The following is a 20,538-nucleotide window of genomic DNA, read 5'->3' on the forward strand; positions in this document are numbered from 1 at the left end:
GGCCAGCACGATGGCATAGTGGTTAGCATTGCTCCGTCTCAGTACTGGGGGTCAAGAGTCTGAATCTTAATCAAGTCCTATCTATGCAGTTTGTGTGGCGTTCCTCTGGTTTCCTCCCACACTACAAAAACATAACTTGCTGGATAATTGATTGTGGACTAAAATAGACCCTACTGTGCGTGTGGTTGAGAATTTAGAAACCAAGATTCAATGGGGACACAAGGACTGAAAAATTATTAAATATTCTATGTACAGAGCGCTGCTGTAATGTGGCACTTTGTAACTGATAATTTGCCTCAAACTGATTACTCTAGTGATGGCCTGACCTATAACCACAACCGCATAACTTCATAAACGTTACTAACCATAAAACATTTATGACATTAAAAGGAGGTGGGAAGAATGACCCAAGCATTCAGAAAACCACTGTAATCTAACTAGTGTTCCCCTCCATGTTACCCCTTACAGTCCTAAACGATCTGAAGCTGTACCCTGCAGGCCAACCTGGGTGAAAAGAATTGGGGTTTGGGCTGTCACAAACCCTTTAAAAATGATATGTTAAACAAACCCTCAAAAAACACAATAAATTCAAGTTGTATTTTTTTTTTTCCAACAGGAAAACAAGTTCTGAATTGCCAATTTCCTACAATAAAGCACTTTTATACACAAACAGTGACATATGTCTAAAACCATTGCGGGATAAAAGTGAATGCTGTATTATGTGAATTAAAATATATTTAAAAAGGACTGTCTATAGTGCTGAAGAACTTAGTAGGCTCAACAATCAGATCATTAAAAACAAAATCCACATTGTTCAAATAAACCATATATAATGGTGCCTTAGGAAGTACTGCACTAGTAACATAACAGAGTTATGTCTGAGTCTTCCACTACAAATCGTAGGAAAAAAACCAAACAAAAAAAACTCTCCCCCCACTAAGTTTAATGACACACTAATGGAGAGATTCAATAGCAGCAAGATGTTGCCAGACATCAAGAAGATTGCAGCCTGAGGGAATCACCCAACTGACCAGAAGATAGTGCCAGTCACACCACAGTGGCATCATAGGCAGTGAGTAGAGATTACTTGTTATTCAACAATTACGCTCATTCATAAAAACAGGGGCAAGGGGTTATATTTATATGTTAATTGCACTTGGAGCTGGATTTTCTTTCCACTTGTTCTACAGTAAAGCATTAATTCTAATGGTAACAAAAGTTAATGATTGTAAGATGATGCAGGTATTGTTTAATAAGGTTAAACTGACCACAAACATTGCAGACCAGAACATAGGTGGAATGTATTTCTGCACTGCTGTCTAAACATCTCAAACATTAATGTTTTCTTGTCTGAAGCATAATACAGTGGTTATAAAAGGTATTTGTTTACTCCCATGGGACTTTTGCTGTGATACAACATGGAACCATAGTGGACTGAAATCGATTCCCACTAATCAACAGAAAGTACTGAATAAGTGCCAAAACAATTTAGTCCAACAATTTGCCCAAATAAATTAAAAAGCAAACAAACACACACAAAAGCACTAGTATTTACCCCATTGCTATATCCATATTAGATTTTCTATGAAGTAACCAACTTTCTTCACAGGTCAAATAAATAGTTTATTGGAGTCCACCTGTGTGCAGTTAGGGAGTGTTAAATTATTACAGCACCTGTCTCTGTGACCTTCCCTGGTAGTTGGTGCATTTTCAAGCAAAGAATACAAAATGAAGACAAAAGAACATTCCAAGCAGATCTGGGACAAGGTCAATAACAAGCAAGAAAAGAGAACATGACTATATCCCCCAAAGCAGTTAAGTCAATCACACAAAAATGGAGAAGCTATGGAACAACTGTGAATCTGCCAGAACAGGACGTCCTCCAGAATATTGTGTCAGGGTGTGAAGCGCTGTAGTTATGGAAACCAAGAGCTACAGTATTCCATGACAGAGATGGAAGCAAATTTGTATGGGACAATCAAAGCACGCATGCTTAAGAAATCTGGGGTGTATGGGAGGGTGCCAAGAAGAAAGCCCTTGTTGAAGTAAACTCACATCAAAGCCTGGCTACAGTTTGTCCCATGACATATGGCAAACATAACCAGGTAGAGGAAGAGTCTATGGTCTGATGAGACCAAAACTTAAGTTTTCAGCCTCAATGCTAAGAACTGTGCTTGCCGCCAACCTAACACTGTATATCACATTGAAAACACCATATATACAGTGAAGCATGATGGTGGCATCATCATGTTATGGGGATGCTTTTCTGTAGCATGGACTGAGAGCTTATAAAGTGAGGAGAAAATGGACAGAGCAAAGTACAGAGAAATCCTGGATGAAAACCTGCTGCAGTCTACAAGAGCACTTTGAAGAAGACTTAGCGTCCAACATGACAATAACCCAAGCTTACCACAAAAGCCACAGTGGAACGGCTTGCAAAAAAATTATGAATGTCCTGAAGTGCCCTAGGTAAAGCCCAGATCTTGATCCAAATGAGCATCTCTGGCAACAATTACAAAATTGCTGTTCACCAATGATCACCTTCCAACCTGAGCTTTGTCAAAAAGAATGGGCTAAAATTCTAGTGTCTAGATATGCAAAAAACTGTTAGACACTTACCAAAAAAGACTCAATACTTTCTGGCCAAAGTATTAACTTGGGGGGGTTGCTCATAAGTAATTGAATTACATTTATTTTTTAGGCAAATTGAGTATTATGCGTTGATTAGTGGGAATACATTTCAAATAACTCCATTTTGTAACAGAGCAAAATGTAAAAAAGTCCAAGGGGGATGAATACCTTTTATAGTCACTGTATATACACTGATGTTACATAACACTTATAAAAACCATAAAACAGACACCAAGAATGAGAAAAACAATTCAGTACAATAGCAAGGTATGACCTGATTTATGTATTGTTCCAGTAGAGCACACAAATTACTCAACTGCAAAAAAAGTTATTGAAAGAATGCGGCAGAAATACTGCACTATATTATTGAAAAACATACAAAACATATTGCACAATGTACTTAGTTAAATGATTATGGATAGATCGCGGTACTAAGAGAGCCAGATAATCTCTAACTTAATTTGCAAGCGTGGAGTTATAGGGTGTATGCAACCCATCTGAAAACAGTTAAGAGGATTACCTTGAACCAGTATAGCAAAAAAAAATAAAACCATAAAATTCGTAAAGGCCAATACTAGTGGAGAATATACTTCATGGAAGCATGTTGAATATACTGGCATGAATTCTACCACCAAGATAAAATGTGTACAGGGTAGTGCATTGGCATTTTTTCCATACTGGGTCACAAACTGGGATTAGGGACCTAATGAAGGAAGCATTTACATGCTATAATATAGCCAGGGTAAGCAAGTGTACAGATGACTATGCCAGAGGGCAAATAGATAAAGAATAAAGAAATAGATAAAGAAAAACCTCTAGGGTTTTGATCTGTATTGGCCAGTGAGGGTGCCACATGTGAAGGCAAAAAATAAATAAATATATAGGTAAGAGCACTTGTGTAAAATAATGAAAACATATTTAAATCTATGGCTAAAGTTTGGAACCAGCATAATCTTTATAACAAACCCCATGCAGTTTACTCAAAAATATATTATTTCATGTAGGATTAGATTGGATTTTAGATAAAAACTGGGATTCAATAATCCCCAAATATCTGCTAAATAGACAAATGTTACAAATACTTTAATCTGTTTGGGGTTAATTTACATGTGTTTCAGCCATTAATAATTTTAGCAATGAAGGAACAGAGGACAAAACTGTACACAGGCCTCACATTGCATGTGAAGGGTTATTCTTAAAGGGAAAAAACTCTACCCAAAACTGAAAAAATAAGAGTTTTGGGTTCAGTTCAATGAATTAAATAAATAAAAGGAGCATTTAGCTACCATGTTCTATTGTTCGAAGTGATCTGTGTCACCAAAGGTTCTAATGGTCTCGTGCCACACTCAACTCTCCTCCTCCTAGCTGAAACAAGAAAGAGCAGGTGCTTGCTTCAAACAGGCAGAGCAGAGTGGGGGAAGAGTGGAGTGCAGGGTGACAGAGTAAGGCGAGACATATGAGGATAAGGCAAACAGACCATGGAAGATAAGCAAAAATGTGTTTATTCATTGAACTGACTGAACTCCACTAAAAACTAAAAGGTTGGGTACACACTACAGCGTTTTCACCAAATTATCGTGCAAATCACCCGATAAATGACCATTCGGCCAGATTTCGCATTAGTGTGTATACTTAAACGATGAATGATAGTTGTTCCAAAGCACCGACCATCATTTGATTTGATTGTTCAGCAGAACAATAAATCTTGTTCAGCTATGGAACAACGTCCTTCCAATCCTGAAGTGTGAATGCACTCACGATCAGGATCTTCATAGTTTACAGAGTCATGATCTTTTCAGTTATGACAGATGAAGAACACAGATCTGAGACAAATCTTTTAAAACATGTATAGTGTATACACGTGCATTGGCATGCTGATCAGGACTTTTTTGTCTTTATCTTCAGTCGTTAATAAAATTGTTGTAGAGAGCACATTGGTCTGAAAATTCTGTAGTGTGTACCCAACCTAATGTGTTAGTTTTCAGTTGAGTTATCCTTTAACACATCCACACATCAATGCTCATTCACAGTTCATAGAATTAAGAGGGATATGGGTAAAACCACGGAATAAGTTGTACGAGATCAAGGGAAATCTCCACTTACTCTTGGCCCCCTTTGTCCCCTTGCGCTCCTTCGTGTACTGCTCCTTCAGTTTATTTATCAGAGACTGGTCTACATCCCAAACCTCAGCAGTTGGGGACAGGACGTCCTTGTCTGCATGCGGCATGTTAGTAAAAGAGAGAGCACAGGTCAACAGGTGAGCAGCATGTTAGTAATACCTTTATCTAAATTGGAGAGACGAGGTTACGCACTAGGGAATGTTAGCCTTCAAAGGTAATGTTAATTTCATCTATTAATAGGTTAAGACCGAAATTTTAGTACAATGCCTATATCTGACATTGGTGCTACAATCAATGCAATGCGTGAATAAACATGCAGTATTCTGCAGTTGATGAATATGGGGTAGAAGAGAAAAATTCCATAAACTTCAAGTGAAAGGAAAATGTATAGTTTATTGAGGTCATGCTCTTTGTACATGTCGTGCTGGTAGTAAACTGCACTCACTCAAGCAGCCACTAAGTACATTCCCTTAGCAAAAAACGCATTAAAAAGGTATTCAGTTCATTATAGATAGCACTCTTTGTAATGACACCCTCACTTTAATAACAGTTAAGATTTGTGTTTTAAGCTGGTGGAATAAAGAAGAAGCACTATAGTTTTTACAAATGGAGAATTTGGCATGTAAACTCTACACAAATATGAAAAGTATCACAAAACGGATATACTCCAGACAGAACTGCAGGGAAAACTTAACCAAAGCAAAAAATAAATAAAAAAAACCAAAACATTACTTTGGAACATGTGATAATTCACTATATTAAAAACTTACACATGTGAAGCCTTCAAAACACAGTATCTACTAGGCCTTCTACAAGACCTGTATGTAACCATGTTATAAAGTGCAGGGCTTGCAAACCGTTGTATTCAACATACAATATAGAGTAGGCAGGAAACAAAGTTTCCTTACATGCTAAACATGTATATAAAATCAGATATCAGAGTGTTTAAACTAAAGCTGACATACTGTTCCAAGTGTGATGTTCAATATAATGATTTAAGTAGATTTGATTTTTCTCCATTGCTTGCACACAAAGGGCATGGAAAGGTGTATAAGATGAGAATTTTGTCTACAACAGTTACAAACTGATCTGGGTCATTCCACATCAGATCACCCAAAAAAAAAAACCATGAACTGTCCACCACCCAAAATCAGCAGGGTACTCCGTTTCATAGTGGAGAAAAAAAAATAATGAAGTTAATGTTCGATTACTGTTGTACCGCATACATAATTAACACAAGAAACCATGACATTTAAAACCTTTAACATAACCTAAGTCCTTAACTGAAGTGGAGTCAACAATCTCATTATTTTTCCCTTGTTTGGAACTTGTTGTAACAGTCTGTAATTTTCCTTAAAGTGTCAGCAGAAAGTATATACTGCCTTCCAGTACTTCCTTGTATAGTAGGCACTTCCGTTACACAGAGGACGTGAATAATAGGAACAAAACACTTATCTCTTGAAGGCCAGGACAGCACATTTGTTGATTGGTTTCATTTCATGAAGTATATCAGCACATCTTGGTTCTCCTCATTACATTGAATGATATACCCAATGTACCAGATATTATCATACACTGCTGCTATGTATGTTCCAGGTGGCAGATCACTTTTGTCCACATTTTTTGTGACTGTGGTCATAGTGACACTAACTTTGGTTCCTCATGTCTTTATGTCGTTTGATAAAAATCGATATATGTGTAGCTCATCATTACTAATAGGCCGAAATCTGTGATGAGAATGTGTTCCTGACACAATGTTTGCTGTTTCTAGACGGCAATGCAGCTTGGTTTTGCAGTCTTGTATTTCGTTTTGTGTCACGTAAAAAAAACTTTACTATGTACATTTTCATTTGCCCAGGTCCAGAGGTGTCAAGATGCGATGGGTTTTTTTCCACTGCTTGCACACTGGTGCAGGTGGCTAGACGTTTAACTGTCCCTTCAATGCCATCACATGGACTCTTACCATGAGATGTGGCAAAAAATTGAATTTTGCTTGAATGTTGAAGTCATCCTTATGGAAGCCATAAGTTAAAAAAGTTTTTGCAGTTCTTGTAATGTGCACTAGCACCAACACTAAGTAGTAAACATACTCCAATTTTGACAATACTTTCACTAAGGGGCATATTCAATTGTCCGCGGGATTGCCGAAAATCCCGCGGCCAGTGCAGGATTACCATTATTACGGTAATCCTGCGCGGGGAAAAACCGTTAATACAGTAATTTACTTGCTGGATTTCAGCTCACAGCTCAGGGAGCTGCGAGCTGAAATCCAGCGAGAGATTACCGTATTAACGGTAATAGTTTTTCCACGCTCGGACCCGCGGACAATTAAATACCCCCCTAAGTGTTTCATAACTACCGTAATGTAAGCATACATAGTTATAGCTACATGGTCACGGGTATCGCTAACACCACACAGGCTCACACAGTTTGAAGTGTCACAATAATCTTGACTAAAATATACAATAAGCTGACAGTCACCATGTTCTTTGGTCCACTTCAGTGACATAACTTTTAAGCTTCTTCTGGCTCCTTTTTTGTGAGAAAAGAAAGGATTACAGCATATTTTCTGAAATTCTTCATATCTTAGCAGCAGAAGCATTTCATGATGGTAGGAGACTGAGGTTTCAGGATCATTGGTTACTGCATTTGAAACTTCAGTTCTCAGAATCAAGTTCTTTTTCTTCATCGGTAAAGTGGTCACAGCTATGTAATCCAATGGTTTTTGAGTAGCTAGTTTATGGCAGTCCGTATGTAAAAGACTACCAAATGAGCAGCTGCCATGATTGACTCTTTCTGTGTCTCCCTCTTTCTTTGGAAAGTTTCAGTTTTGGTCTGTAAAGGGAATCCCCTTCCCATCAGTTTCATTTCCTGTATGGGAGTTTTATCCCATTGCCTCAGTTTAGTTCACTTTTTTGGTATGGTTTTTAAACAATGTGTAAATTGTGTATGCGGTACAACAGTAATTGAATATCAAACTTCATTATTTTTTTTTCTCCACTATGAAACAGAGTACACTGCTGATTTTTTTTTTTGTGGTAGTAATTTATAGCTTTTTTAAGCACCCCCCCAAAAATGGGATCCCTAATGTCAATTGAACCTAGTGTTTTTAATTCTATTCGAAAAATGTGCGTTTTTGCCGTAACGCAAAACATGAGGCAGATAAAGTAATTTGGTTTGGATTTTTGGATTCGGGAGGAAGAGTTACATTAGGGGGTCCAAATTTTGTGGCGATTCCTTAATAAACACCCGCGATACTTCAAATAAACTGGATAAAGAAGCCGCGATTAGTAAATTATTTAATAAATTGAAAAATTTATATTTAATCAAATAATTGTCAGACAGTCGAGATATTTGGAAGAAATAGTTATTTTGACATCCTCTGTTAACTAAAAAAAATTCGTAGAAATCTGAGATGGGTGGTGGACAACCCTGGCATGGAATGTCCCCTCTGTATTGTTAACTACAAGCTTAAAACACAAAGGAAAAAAAAAAAAAAAAAACACAATGGTTTCAATGCAATAACTTTGGGACTGCAAAGACAGTAACAGTTATCAACACCACCACTCAAATTTACACTCAAACACTTCTTAGACTGTTGATACATGTGCAATATGGTCAAAAAGTTAGCTAACCAAACTGTCTCAAAAATGCAATATGAGAGAGTCACAAATAATTGGATTTGCCCTAGCATTGTGCTGGATATGATTATAATGTATTATGTGTGGAGTTATCGGCCAGTATAAATAGGACTTCCTACAATGCAGTCATTCAATCTGACAACAAAAAGACCAGACCTGTGCTTGCTTACCCTTCCGGTGTGGTCAAGCAGATTTGAAAGCACTGGTATGTGTGGCTTGCTTTGTGTTTTGCACAGGTTTCACTCAGTTTGCACCTTCCCGGTTTTCTTGATTACGTGTTGAACAGTGTTTTGGGATTTTATAAATCAGATTTATAATTCAGATACTCTATTGATCGATACAGTAATATCATTTAAATCATTTTAAATAAGTCAAAGCTTCATAGCATACAGTAACAAGTCAAGTAAATATTCTTTAAAAAAAAAAGCAAAAACCCCCATCTCTACAATTGCATATATAAGTTAAGAACTACTGACGAGTAATTTGAAATGATTTTCTCATTCTGGGTTTCTTGTGGAACAAGAATTATAAAGCACTTACATAGTGAAGGCACTGGGATCATTCAATATAGTGCCAGTGTTTTACACTATTGCCCATGTGTGATTTTCAGAATGCCCGTGCAAACTTCTAGCCTTAAAACAGAATGGAAACTGAATATATGTACAAATTAAGACTTTGACATGCCAACCTTTTCACTGTCCAGTAGGTTGTTCTTAGAATGTTTTATAGAAGATGTGAAAGGAGGACCGCCTATGCCACCCTGTCTGTTGTTGCTGGGAACCGGCTGGGCTTACTTTGCCACCTTCCCCTTTCGATCTCCCAAACTACGCCCTCTAATCGCAGTATGAGGGGCTTACAATGCTGCCACCACTAGCCTCCTACACCGTCATCTAGAACCGCTTCATTGTGGGTAACTACCACTGCTAGAGTACTCCCCTGACTGGGCATCTGTGCTAGTACCCCTGACCTCTTCCAGTAGATCAGGGTGCTGTGGATGGTTACTCCAAGGTCCAGCACACTGGCCAGAGCTGCTGGGTAGCAGGCAGAGCGTTGATGCTAGACATTGGGTTCCAACCTAAGAACAGCCGGAGAACGGCTTAGATTTGGGTCTAATCTGCAGGTCACAGGAATTATAGCAGGAAAACAGTCGCAGGATCTTGAAGCAAAATTATGTTTTATTTGCACAAGTGTCCGAACAAGGACAGTTCACACTGGTTTAAGGTACCAGTGATCAGAAAGTCAGATGGAACAATGATACATTTCAGTACAAACCAGTGCTCTTTTTAATACACATTCTGGCACATGTCAGCAGGGGGTAGGCCAGCCCCCTGATCCAGGATAGCTCCACAAAGACTGAAATATTTCATTCAAAGATTGATATCAGGATGTGAGATGGTCTTTAAACTTGGATTTTAAATGCAATTTATACTTAAAATTTACACTAATCTGTGATTTCCTAAATCACATTGATCAGAAGTTTCATTTCACTTTAACCAGGCAGGATACAGGTAACAACTCCCTTCCTAGGCGTTCAGGCTGAAAAGACCTGTTTGCTACAGAGATGAAAAGGTCTAATTAACATTACTTGTCTCTAGACAGTTGCAAAAACTGAAACAAATCTCCTCTCCTGGCCCTGTTTTAGCAATAAATACATTTCCTTCACACACCAGGCTATTGCATTAGAAATCAATATATGAAAATAAACAAACATTTATACTCAGCGCAGGGACTTAGCCCTTTCTGGCGCTATATGCCGGTTATAAACTGGCACCACAGCACCCATACATTAAATATTTACATTTAAATTAATAAATATATCCTTTAATACATCTTTAATGCTTTAGTGCTGAGGTTTAACCCATTCGATGGTCCCTGACCACAGAAGAAAAGTGAATTCTGATAATAAATATTCTCAGACACTGGGATTATCACTCCTTGTAAAATTAGAAGCCATCATTTGTTTCACTGAAACCCAAACAGCACATTTCTCTTCTTAAAATAGCCTTTTTTTCTTTTTGCACCGATTACAGTAACATTGCATGGATTCCAATCCCGTCCCCTTACATGCGATACTCATTAATTGATCTGGTTAGTCTGGCAGCTCACAGACCAGTACTAATGAAGATCCATGCTCCATCCACATGCGGAGGAGGGGGCAGAAGCATAATGGATAGATTTTGATTGAAGTATATTTGTTATTCCATTCATCCACCTTATCCTTATTTAGCAACTCATGGCTGGAAAAATTCCAGAATCCAGATGGCCAATGTGCCTAAAAAATTACTGCTGGCAACTAACTTTCAGATTCAACCCAAAGGATAGATGTCTTGCCTGGCTCCAAAATAAATAAATAAATCCTGCCACCTCCTAGATTTCACCGATTGGCTCGTCTAAGTCAAAGTATTTTGTTCTCCCCTGCATTAACAATGAATGTGTTCAAGGCAGCTGAAAACTGTGATTAAGTGTAGCGTGTGGATCACCACATGATAAATTACAACCATCAGCAACTACAAGATCCTCCCCCCCAGTTCCTATGGCTGAGAACGAAACAATTACTAACAACCAAGAAAAACTGTCAATAACTATGATATCCAGATTTGTAATGATATGTAGCTTATATGTGACAAGAGAATAGGTTTTGTAGACAGACAATGGTAACAAAATGACACCGTTTTCAATAGAAGTGTGAACAAATTCCAAAGAAAAGTTGTGACCAAGTCCCACTTACCCCATTCTGTTCCATCTCCTGAACTTCTCGCCTCTCCGGCGCCTTCTCCATCTTCTGCAGTGACAAGAAAGTCAAACTCCTTCAATGCTTCTTCTGTATCTTCAGCAAGTTCAGCAGCCAAACCTTCATTCCCAATCTGTTTAAGCGAAATTGAAGTTACAGCTATAAATCTAAACATTTATAGATCGTATAGGAGAAATAATAAAATGGATTTATTTATTGAACAAATTAACAGATTGAATATTGTGAGATGGTGAGCAAGGAAACAAAGATGGGAAAACAAGTCAGATCTATGCCCAACTTGGTGGCAGAGCCGTCGCATCCATCTCCAACGTTACCAAATCAGAAAGATCCGGACATCAGCGTTTAGGCTGAATGACTGTTTTCAATGAGGCATGGCTAGTGCTGTCGGATGTTGACCAGATCCATGGTCTTTATTCTTCTAATATGTTTCATATGGAACCTGATCATTAAGAGAACTGTTCTTTGTACCATATATGTTATATGATTACTGGCTATAATGTTAGTCTGGCCAAGCAATAGTTTTGTAGTCTTTCAAACTTTGGTCATTGTGTAGCAATCATTAATGAATGAGTTTAAAATACTTGCTCTGGTAAAGGAAACACAGCAGAGTACTATTTCTATCTAAACCTTACAACTAGGGATGTGCACCGGCGACTTTTGGTGTCTCGTGTTTTGGATTCGGATTTTCTCGATGTTTTGGGTTCGGATTTGTTTCGCAAAACACCTGCCGAAAAGTTTTGGTTCGGATTTAAGGTTTTGGATTCGGATTTTTTTTGGAAAAAAGCATAAAAAGTTCAAAAATCAAGTTTTTGGGCTTATTTTCACTCCTACGCTATTATTAACCTCAATAACATTCAATAACAATCATTTCCACTAATTTACAGTGTATTCTGAACACCTCACAATATTGTTATTAGTCCAAAACGTTGCAACGAGGTATCTTTCTGGACTGCGTAGTGGAGTGGTCCCCACAATATAATAAGAAAACCATCAACTGGTCTTAATTACACCAAAAATTGTACCTGGACTGCGTAGTGGGGTGGCCCCGGTACACAACATAATTAAAAAACCCTCCACGGGTCTGAATTCTACCAAAAAAGTTTATGGACTGCATAGTGTAGTGTTCCCCACAATATTATTTAAAAATTTTGCAGCAACAGTCAACGTTGTTTAATATCTGATACACCTCTATCTGGACTGCATAGTGGAGTGGCCCCGGTACTAAATTCGGTACCGGGGCCACAATACCTCCTCCAACTTCCAAGTGTAGTGTTTATAACATATAAACACTACAGTAGTTCTAGCACGTCAATACCTCTTGTTTTAAATTATGACAGGGCATTTTACTTTTGGTTTAATTTTTTGAATTTGTTGACATTTTGTTTTACTTTTTGAACATGGCAAACGACTGTTGAATGGTCACATAATGCCAAAAAAAGAGTTGCAAGATGGAATTGTCCTCGGGCCCTCCTACCCACCCTTATGTTGTTGAAATAGGACATGCACACTTTAACAAACCAATCATTTCAGCGACAGGGCCTACCAAACAACTGTGGCTGAAATGATTGGTTTGTTTGGGCCCCGACACCAAAAAAACAATTCATCTCTCCCTGTACAAACTAAACAGGCTCTACTGAGGAAAGATGTCGTCCTCAACCTCCGATTCCTCTCCCCCTACAGTGTGTACTTCCTCCTCCTCACACATTATCAATTCGTCCCCGCTGGACTCCACAACCACAGGTCCTTCTGTACTATCTGGAGGGCAGTGCTGTACTTCATTGAGGAATTGATTATTCATTTTTATAAACATCATTTTTTCAACGTTGTGAGGAAGCAACCTCCGTCGCCGCTCACTGACCAGGTTCCCCGCTGCACTAAAAACTCTTTCCGAGTACACACTGGAGGTGGGACAACTCAGGTAAAATAGAGCCAGTTTGTACAGGGGCTTCCAAACTGCCTTTTTTTCCTGCCAGTAACAATATAGACTGTCTGACATGTCTATTTGGATGGTGTCAGCAAAATAATCCTCCACCATTTTTTCTATTGTGACAGCATCCAATGCAGCAACAGTAGACATGTCTGCAATGATTGGCAGGTCCTTCAGTCCGGACCAGATGTTATCAGCATCCCCGCCAGCGGGTCTTTTAGGAAAACTGAGCTTTTTCCTCGCAGCTTTATCCTCCAAATTTTTGTTTTCCATTATATGTAGCACAAGAGAGCGTACCCCTAAGCCACACACACTCGGCAAAGCCTTTAAAAATTATATGCGGCACAGGAGAGTACCACTGGACTTATACTGCAGAATCAGTGAACTTTGTAATATTGCAGTACCAATGAAATTATACTGCAGGATTGTTTTTGGATATTTTTTTTTTTTTATTTTTTTTTTTATAACTTTTTTTAAAATTTTTTATAACTTGGGAATAATTGGGAAATAACAATGCCCTTAGAAGGGCGCGGCACAGGACACGGCGCGGCACAGGACACGGCGCGGCACAGGACACGGCGCGGCACAGGACACGGCGCGGCACAGGACACGGCGCGGCACAGGACACGGCGCGGCACAGGACAGGATATAGCGGGGCAGAGGACCACCTAACACAACCTCCCTCTACCCTGATCAATGCCTGAGTGAAGATGGCGGCGGCCAGCGGGGAATTTATAGAATCCGAGTATCGCGAGATCCGACAACGGGATTATGACTCGGAGCCTCGCTTTCAGTTTTGCAATTGGCGGGAATACCCGGATCTGTCTCGGTTCGGCAAGGTTCGGGTGGGCTCGGATTTCAGATATCCGAGCCCGCTCATCCCTACTTACAACCCAAGGTTTGTGTTTCTGTATCTGTTAGTTCTTGCTTTTATAATTACCTATGCGCTTTTTTTAAAGTAGACTGCATTGCTTTAAAAAATAAATATAAGACGCTATACCAGTGTTGGCTAACCTGTGACACTCCAGGTGTTGTGAAACTACAAGTCCCAGCATGCTTTGCCAATATACAGCAGCTTACTGCTGGAAGGGTATGCTGGGACTTGTAGTTTCACAAGCACCTGGATTGTCACAGGTTAGCCAACACTGCGCTATACTAATGATATTTCCTAGCTTCTTTCTAAAATTACAGATTGCAGTTGAATCATCCGTTTCTCTCTTCATTACACATTGGAGCCTTTATGATTAGGCAGGGAATGCCATTAAGAAAAAGGAAACAATCTGGACCGATAGATTTTATATAGTTCCATGTAGATTAGTACATAGTGTATATAGGTCAATATACAGATGTGAAATCATATCTGTACTTCTACAAATCTGAAATGTTAATCCATAATGATGAAGCACTAGAAAATCTATTGTACATGGAAAATATTAGCATTTTTATGAATTACCGTATATACTCGTGTATAAGCAGAGTTTTTTCAGCACATTTTTTTACTCTGAAAAAGCCCCCTCTCGGCTTATACTCGAGTCAATAAGTTTCCCCAGTTTTCTGTGGTGCTCGGCTTGTACTCGAGTATATACGGTAGAAAGATTTCTGAAGTTGAACATGAGATGTCTTTAAGTTACCCCGGTACTTTATTAGCAATCTATGGGGCATAGTCAATTAGAATTTGCTCCCGCGATCATGCGCGGCTGCACAGGTCCCAGTACTGCAACATCGCAGATTTGAAATCTGCGCTATTGCCGTACCGTAATGACACTTTACACGAGCAGCCGCGCATAATCGCAGGTGAGAATCCTAATTGAATATTCCCCTATTGCTGCGGCAATGCAACATAAAGCTCCAAATTTATTTATATTACAGTCAACAAACTAAAATTATAAAAACAAAACACAACCTTACTTTATGTTTTTTGTTTAACCGTTGTTTGTCTTTTCCGTCTGTGATATCCTCTATAATGTCCCCTTCATCCTCTTCATCACTGTCATCAGCACTTTCTAAGAAGTTAAATGTTTCAAGGACATCACCTGAGTTCCTACAGGGAACAAACTCAAATATTAAAAAAGTAATATTACACTTATGGGTTACAAATTAAAATGAATGTTCTGCAGACACAGAAATGCATTTTACAACGCTTGTGCAAAAAGGTTAATGGTCTTTTCAGGAAGAAACATTTTAATTGAAATTATATATTATTCTAACAATCAGGGAAAGTAAAGTGAAAGACTGTTTTCATTTTCCCTACACATTTACCTCTTCCTAGGTCAATTATTTTTTTAAGTTAATGTTTATTGTTCCGAGCATATGTGACAGTTATATAACCCTTGTTGTATAACCAGTGTAATTTAAAAAGCTGCCTACTTCAGCAAATCATTAAAAAGTATCAATGGACAACTCACAGATGTATAGGATTACGGAAAGATTCCTTTAAGGCCACCATTTTAATATTATCACTGTCTGCCATAGAAATACTAAATAAAAACATATTTACTATCAATATACCATTAGCCAACATACCTTTCCTTTAGGCTTTTGGCCTCCTACCGCAAAGCACTATATTGGTGGCAGGAGTGATGAGTGCAAGTGTAATCATTCTGAGCTTGAATCTACAAAATCTTGTGCATTGCTCACTGTAGGTGCTAACACATGCAATGATTTTTAGTTGAAATATTTTTTTATAAGATCATACAATACCTAAACTCTTGCAATCTAATCCAAAAGATCATTCAGAAATGTTATTGTCCCCGTTTGGCAATCTTGATCACCCTGTGTTTTAGTTTTATTGCTGAATGTGGGTAGACTGAATGATCAAAACCAAGAATTAAACTTTCTGTGCATGCTTAAAATTTCATATAGATTATATTTCCATCTCTTAATAGATATATGAAGTAACATATACTGTGCATTTCATTAGACTACAGCTTCCAAACAGGGCCTTTTTGAAAGGTGGCATTGCTTATACCCTCCTGACTCGCCCTAAATAACGCAAATTCCATGTGTTGCTCACTCAGACTGTAAGCTCCTGTTAGCCATGTTATTTTTGGCTTCACTCCAATATAGAGATATATAGCTATTTTTCTCTCATCTATACTTAGGTGTTTTTAATCAGAGCAGTCTGGTTCCTACCAGTACTACTAAGTTTAGAGGCACTAAATGAGGTAAGCCCTATATTATAAAATTCTAAATTGTTGGTGTAGGGAGCCATCTGAAAGACAGCACCATGACCTCATGTTTACTTTTGAAGTCATATTACAGAGTTTATATTATTGTAGAGTTTAACATATCTGTTTCTAATTATGTATAAATGTTAGTGCTTAAAGTGTGTACCTGCAACTATATTTTGGATTGTGTATTGTAAATATATATATATATATATATATATATATATATATATATATATATATATATATATATATATATAATAAAGCTATCACACATATACAGTTCCCTTACTTTCTGCTTTTTCGCTACTCTGCAGTACAAGTAACAGGAGGAGAGCAGTATAAAGTTACCTTTTATTTTCCTGTCCCTTTTGTTTAAGTGAAGGAGAGTCCCCACCATTGAGGATCTGTTCTAGGTTCTTTGTTTCCACAGAGCCGTTTGGCTCAGAGCTTGAAAGTCCGAGCAGAGAGCGTACCCTTTGTGACCGAACATCTAATATCGTGTCTGTATACCCAACCTCTTGGAGATACCTGCAGAGAGAGAATGATAGATGCTGAGCAGTTAAATGCACAAGCAGTCCAAGCTTCAGTGACAATCAATCTGAAAATGCATTGCTTTACTGGACGTTTCATGGCACAACCACTGCTGATCTGCACAACTCAAAATTAAGAAACCGAAAAGCAAGGTTTTTAATGCAGTGTGGTTTAATCTTAAAAAAAATAAAAAAAATAAGCACAACTCTCACATGAGATTCATATTACTCCTGTGACCGTGCAAACTGCCACCACAGGGCATTCTCATAACCCAATAATGACATAACTGGGAGGAAATTGAAAGTTCTGAAAAAGATGGGACAAAAACCAGAAGCTCTGCTATCCTTGGCTAATTAGTACTGGACCAAGTGAACTTTTGCATTTCAGAGCTTTATACTTGCAATTTTATTATGGTTTAATCTATGTGATGTTTTCTGCTTGGTATACTAGTAAATAGGCTTTATAGTCCTTTGATAAATGAAATTGTGATGATTTCTGCTATTGCTGAAACTAGAAATGTCAATTTGTCAAGCCAATGGACAAATACAAATTTATAGACAGCAATAGCAACTGACATAAGGCACAACATTAGATTAAAATAAATAAATAAATAAATCTATGTAGTGCACTAGAAATACTACAAACAAGATAATTTATTTTGTTTTGATGCTTTCTTTTTAGTACCCATAATAAAACATGTACAGTAAATCTTTGACATAACTACTTCAATGCTCTAGCACTCACAGGTACCCTCATGTATGCTACTAGCTGAAACATGTTCTGTTCAGTAAAAGCATCACTTTCTCATGAGTCACGATCCTCTCTCTTAAGCTACATGACTTTGGAATGTTCTCTATGATGCATCTTTACATTTCCTGGTCTGCACTTCATGGCAATCTACTTTCAGAAACACTAAGGGCACACAAAAAGTTTCTCCTGGTATACGAATTGGTAATGGAGACTAGCGATTGCAGGGATTAACAAGTTACCAGTTATGTAAAGTGTGGCTATCTAAAATCTCTTTAAAATAAAACAGGGCTTTTAAACTATCTTTTTCCAGAAGGTGTAGAACAAAAGAGCAAAACATCAATATATATTTATACTGTATTCCACAAAATTTATGTTAATTACCCAAGTTTGCCAAAGTAAGCCTGTTGTAGACAACTCCCACGGTTTAACCACAATATACATAGCGAGATGTGGGCGAAGCAAAAAGAGTAGCATTGTCCAGCCACCTTTGTGACTATAGCCCACACCATACATACACCAACTCTGTTACAGTAGCATGGAAAGTTATATTTAATCCAAGATCTCAACATTTAGGAAAGGCACATAGCTATCTAGTACAAAACTAACCTATTTCTCACTCGCCATGATCCTGTTAACCTTAACTTCCACCACACTTTAACCATGGAGCCAGTCTGGCCACAAAGTTAAAGAGGAAATAATATATATAAAATACAAATTTGTGTCATAGGTCCCTCGCAAAATATTCCTGTGATGCAGGTCCTCAGACAGTTAGGCTAAGTACCCAATGACATTGTGAAATTGTGCATTTAACATGTGGTTTTAATGCAAGTACAGGAAACGGAAGTGAAAGCAAAAAGCATTCTAATAAATGAGACCATATTTACATGCACTGCGCTGCATTACTTTTAATGCTTGTTCCTTTTTTTTTTTATTCTCATCAATTCATAATATGTTGCACAGAACAGTTTAACATAATAAGATAGACACTGTGCCCCTGTGTATTAAAGTGCAACCTATTTTAAATTAAATATGCAAAAAATAAAAATATGCATTTAAGGGGGGTATTCAATTGTTGCCGTTAACGCGCTAAAACAAAAAAAACCGAGCGCTCTAAAAATATTAACGTTAATACGGTAATATGCGCGTAAATACCGTTAATACGGTAGTTTACTCGCTAAATTTGAGATGAAATTTAGCGAGTATTTACCGTATTAACGCTAATATTTTTAGAGCGCTCGTTTTTTTTTGTTTTAGCGTGTTAATGGCAACAATTGAATACCCCCCTAAGTGTCTTTAAATAAAATAAAAAGATCACTCACTATGGTGGTCTAAAAGATTGCCACGTCCTGATGGTGTTTGGGCTACATTACCAGCTCCGAGCCCTCAAAACGAGAGAGAGAAGAGGAGTCTGGGAGATCTCCACAGAGATCTAAGCAGCGTTCACATGAATTCTGCTGGAGCGAGTGTGTGAGAACGGGATTGCCGGTATTCAGGCTGCTGCAAACCCATGCCCTCTGTAGGTATTGTAGAGCAGCAGTGCCAGGCACCTTTCCTGTAACACATGACATGTACAGCCCACTGGAAGTCCCAGGTGGCAAAGAACCACAGTCGAGAGCTCCAACTAGAGCAGAACTGTTGCAAATATACATCTGGGTTCTACTCTTCTTGAGCCACATTAGGCTTGCAGGAGGCAGCAGAACTTGGGGACTTAAGTCCTTTTACCAGCTGCCACCTACACTCTAGCAGTTTATGGACAGACTTGATATCAGCCCCCATTGTCACTGAGCACCGTAACAATGAACATAATCCAGGCTGATGCATGAGAGAAAATGAAATCAGCCTGGACAGGTGAAAGGGACATAAGGATGGTTTTCCATGTGTCAGAATGTGTATGTAAAACTGTGTATAAGAAGGACAAAAAGCACAAAATATAAAAAGGTAGCCTCTTCACTACCTCAAAATGTTGGATTTGTATCATCTTTTTTCCGATCCGAGAACTAAATATTATTTCTAAAGATCCTGCTCTGTGCCTGCGAGACGCCTATACCTGCCATGTTCCTGTGACATGCTCTGCTCACTAGTCAACCCTAATATGCCAGCAGTATTGATCCAAAGTCAGTGGTCAGGAGGATCCAGCCAGAATAAAGTGCAAAGAGGGCTGCAACAGTGACACTCACCACCCAGAAGCAATCTGCTCAGGGTCTGGTGATAGTAGCAGTGGTCCACTGTTGACACTTAGCTGGCGAATGTTTGGTGGCCAAGTAGCAAAAAAAGGAGTGTTTAGTAACTGTACGTTGCCCAAAAATCTGTAATACCCCGTGATAGGGAGACAAAGTAAGCCATGCAGTCACACACAGCAAACAAAAATGCTGCTTCCACACATTTTTACCTGTCTTTTAACATGTGTTAAAAAGAATATTTCAAATACCAGTGGGTACGAGTGCAGATCTCCAGATGTATAAGTAAGTATGTACTATAACTTCATGAAATAAGTAATTTGGTTTTAGACCAACAAATTACCTTTTATAATCTAAAACGTGTTTTGTTTTTCCATCCAAAATAATGCAATGTATTTAATATAGTACAATGTACCAAGATGACTTGTCAACACAAATCCCACAGCTCTACTTTACAACCCGCCAGAAAGAGTATTATGAGACGTAACCAAATCTGTCACGTGTTTACTTATTTACTTACTGTCTTAACAGCTGCCGGCCTTGTTTCCAGGTCAGCTGACTATTCTGAGGCCCTGGGGGAATCTCTGATTCTTTGGTTTCTTCTGAAAGGCAACAGTAAAAAAAACCTCAAGTAAACGACAGGACAGTTGTCAACTGTGATGCATCATACACCAATATATAGCATCAGCCACCCATTCAGGCTCATAGGTTCCTCCCTATCACTCATATGCATTAACATGGTATAATTAAACGTTGGACTGCTTCTGATATTGTTAGGACTTTGGGTACAAAAACTAAGGCAAAATTCTTTATACTAAGTTATATGATATATGTAGATG

General features: G+C 38.3%; 1 protein-coding gene across 2 annotated transcripts in view; it reads right to left on the reverse strand.

Annotated features, from left to right (window-relative positions):
- Nucleotides 1-20,538, reverse strand: part of STRN3 (striatin 3) — a 61,609-nt gene that overhangs the window by 15,358 nt on the left and 25,713 nt on the right. The window contains exons 4-8 of one of the 2 annotated variants that reach the window (XM_075192224.1): nt 20,220-20,301; nt 16,590-16,769; nt 14,980-15,112; nt 11,121-11,256; nt 4,735-4,845 (exon numbers count right to left, since the gene is read on the reverse strand). In XM_075192224.1, coding sequence (XP_075048325.1) covers nt 4,735-4,845; nt 11,121-11,256; nt 14,980-15,112; nt 16,590-16,769; nt 20,220-20,301 — 642 coding nt within the window. The remainder of the gene's footprint in view (nt 1-4,734; nt 4,846-11,120; nt 11,257-14,979; nt 15,113-16,589; nt 16,770-20,219; nt 20,302-20,538) is intronic. The other variant, XM_075192225.1, reaches the window with a different exon arrangement.

This window comes from Mixophyes fleayi, chromosome 12 (genome assembly GCF_038048845.1).
Source record: "Mixophyes fleayi isolate aMixFle1 chromosome 12, aMixFle1.hap1, whole genome shotgun sequence".
Lineage (NCBI taxonomy): Eukaryota > Metazoa > Chordata > Amphibia > Anura > Limnodynastidae > Mixophyes > Mixophyes fleayi.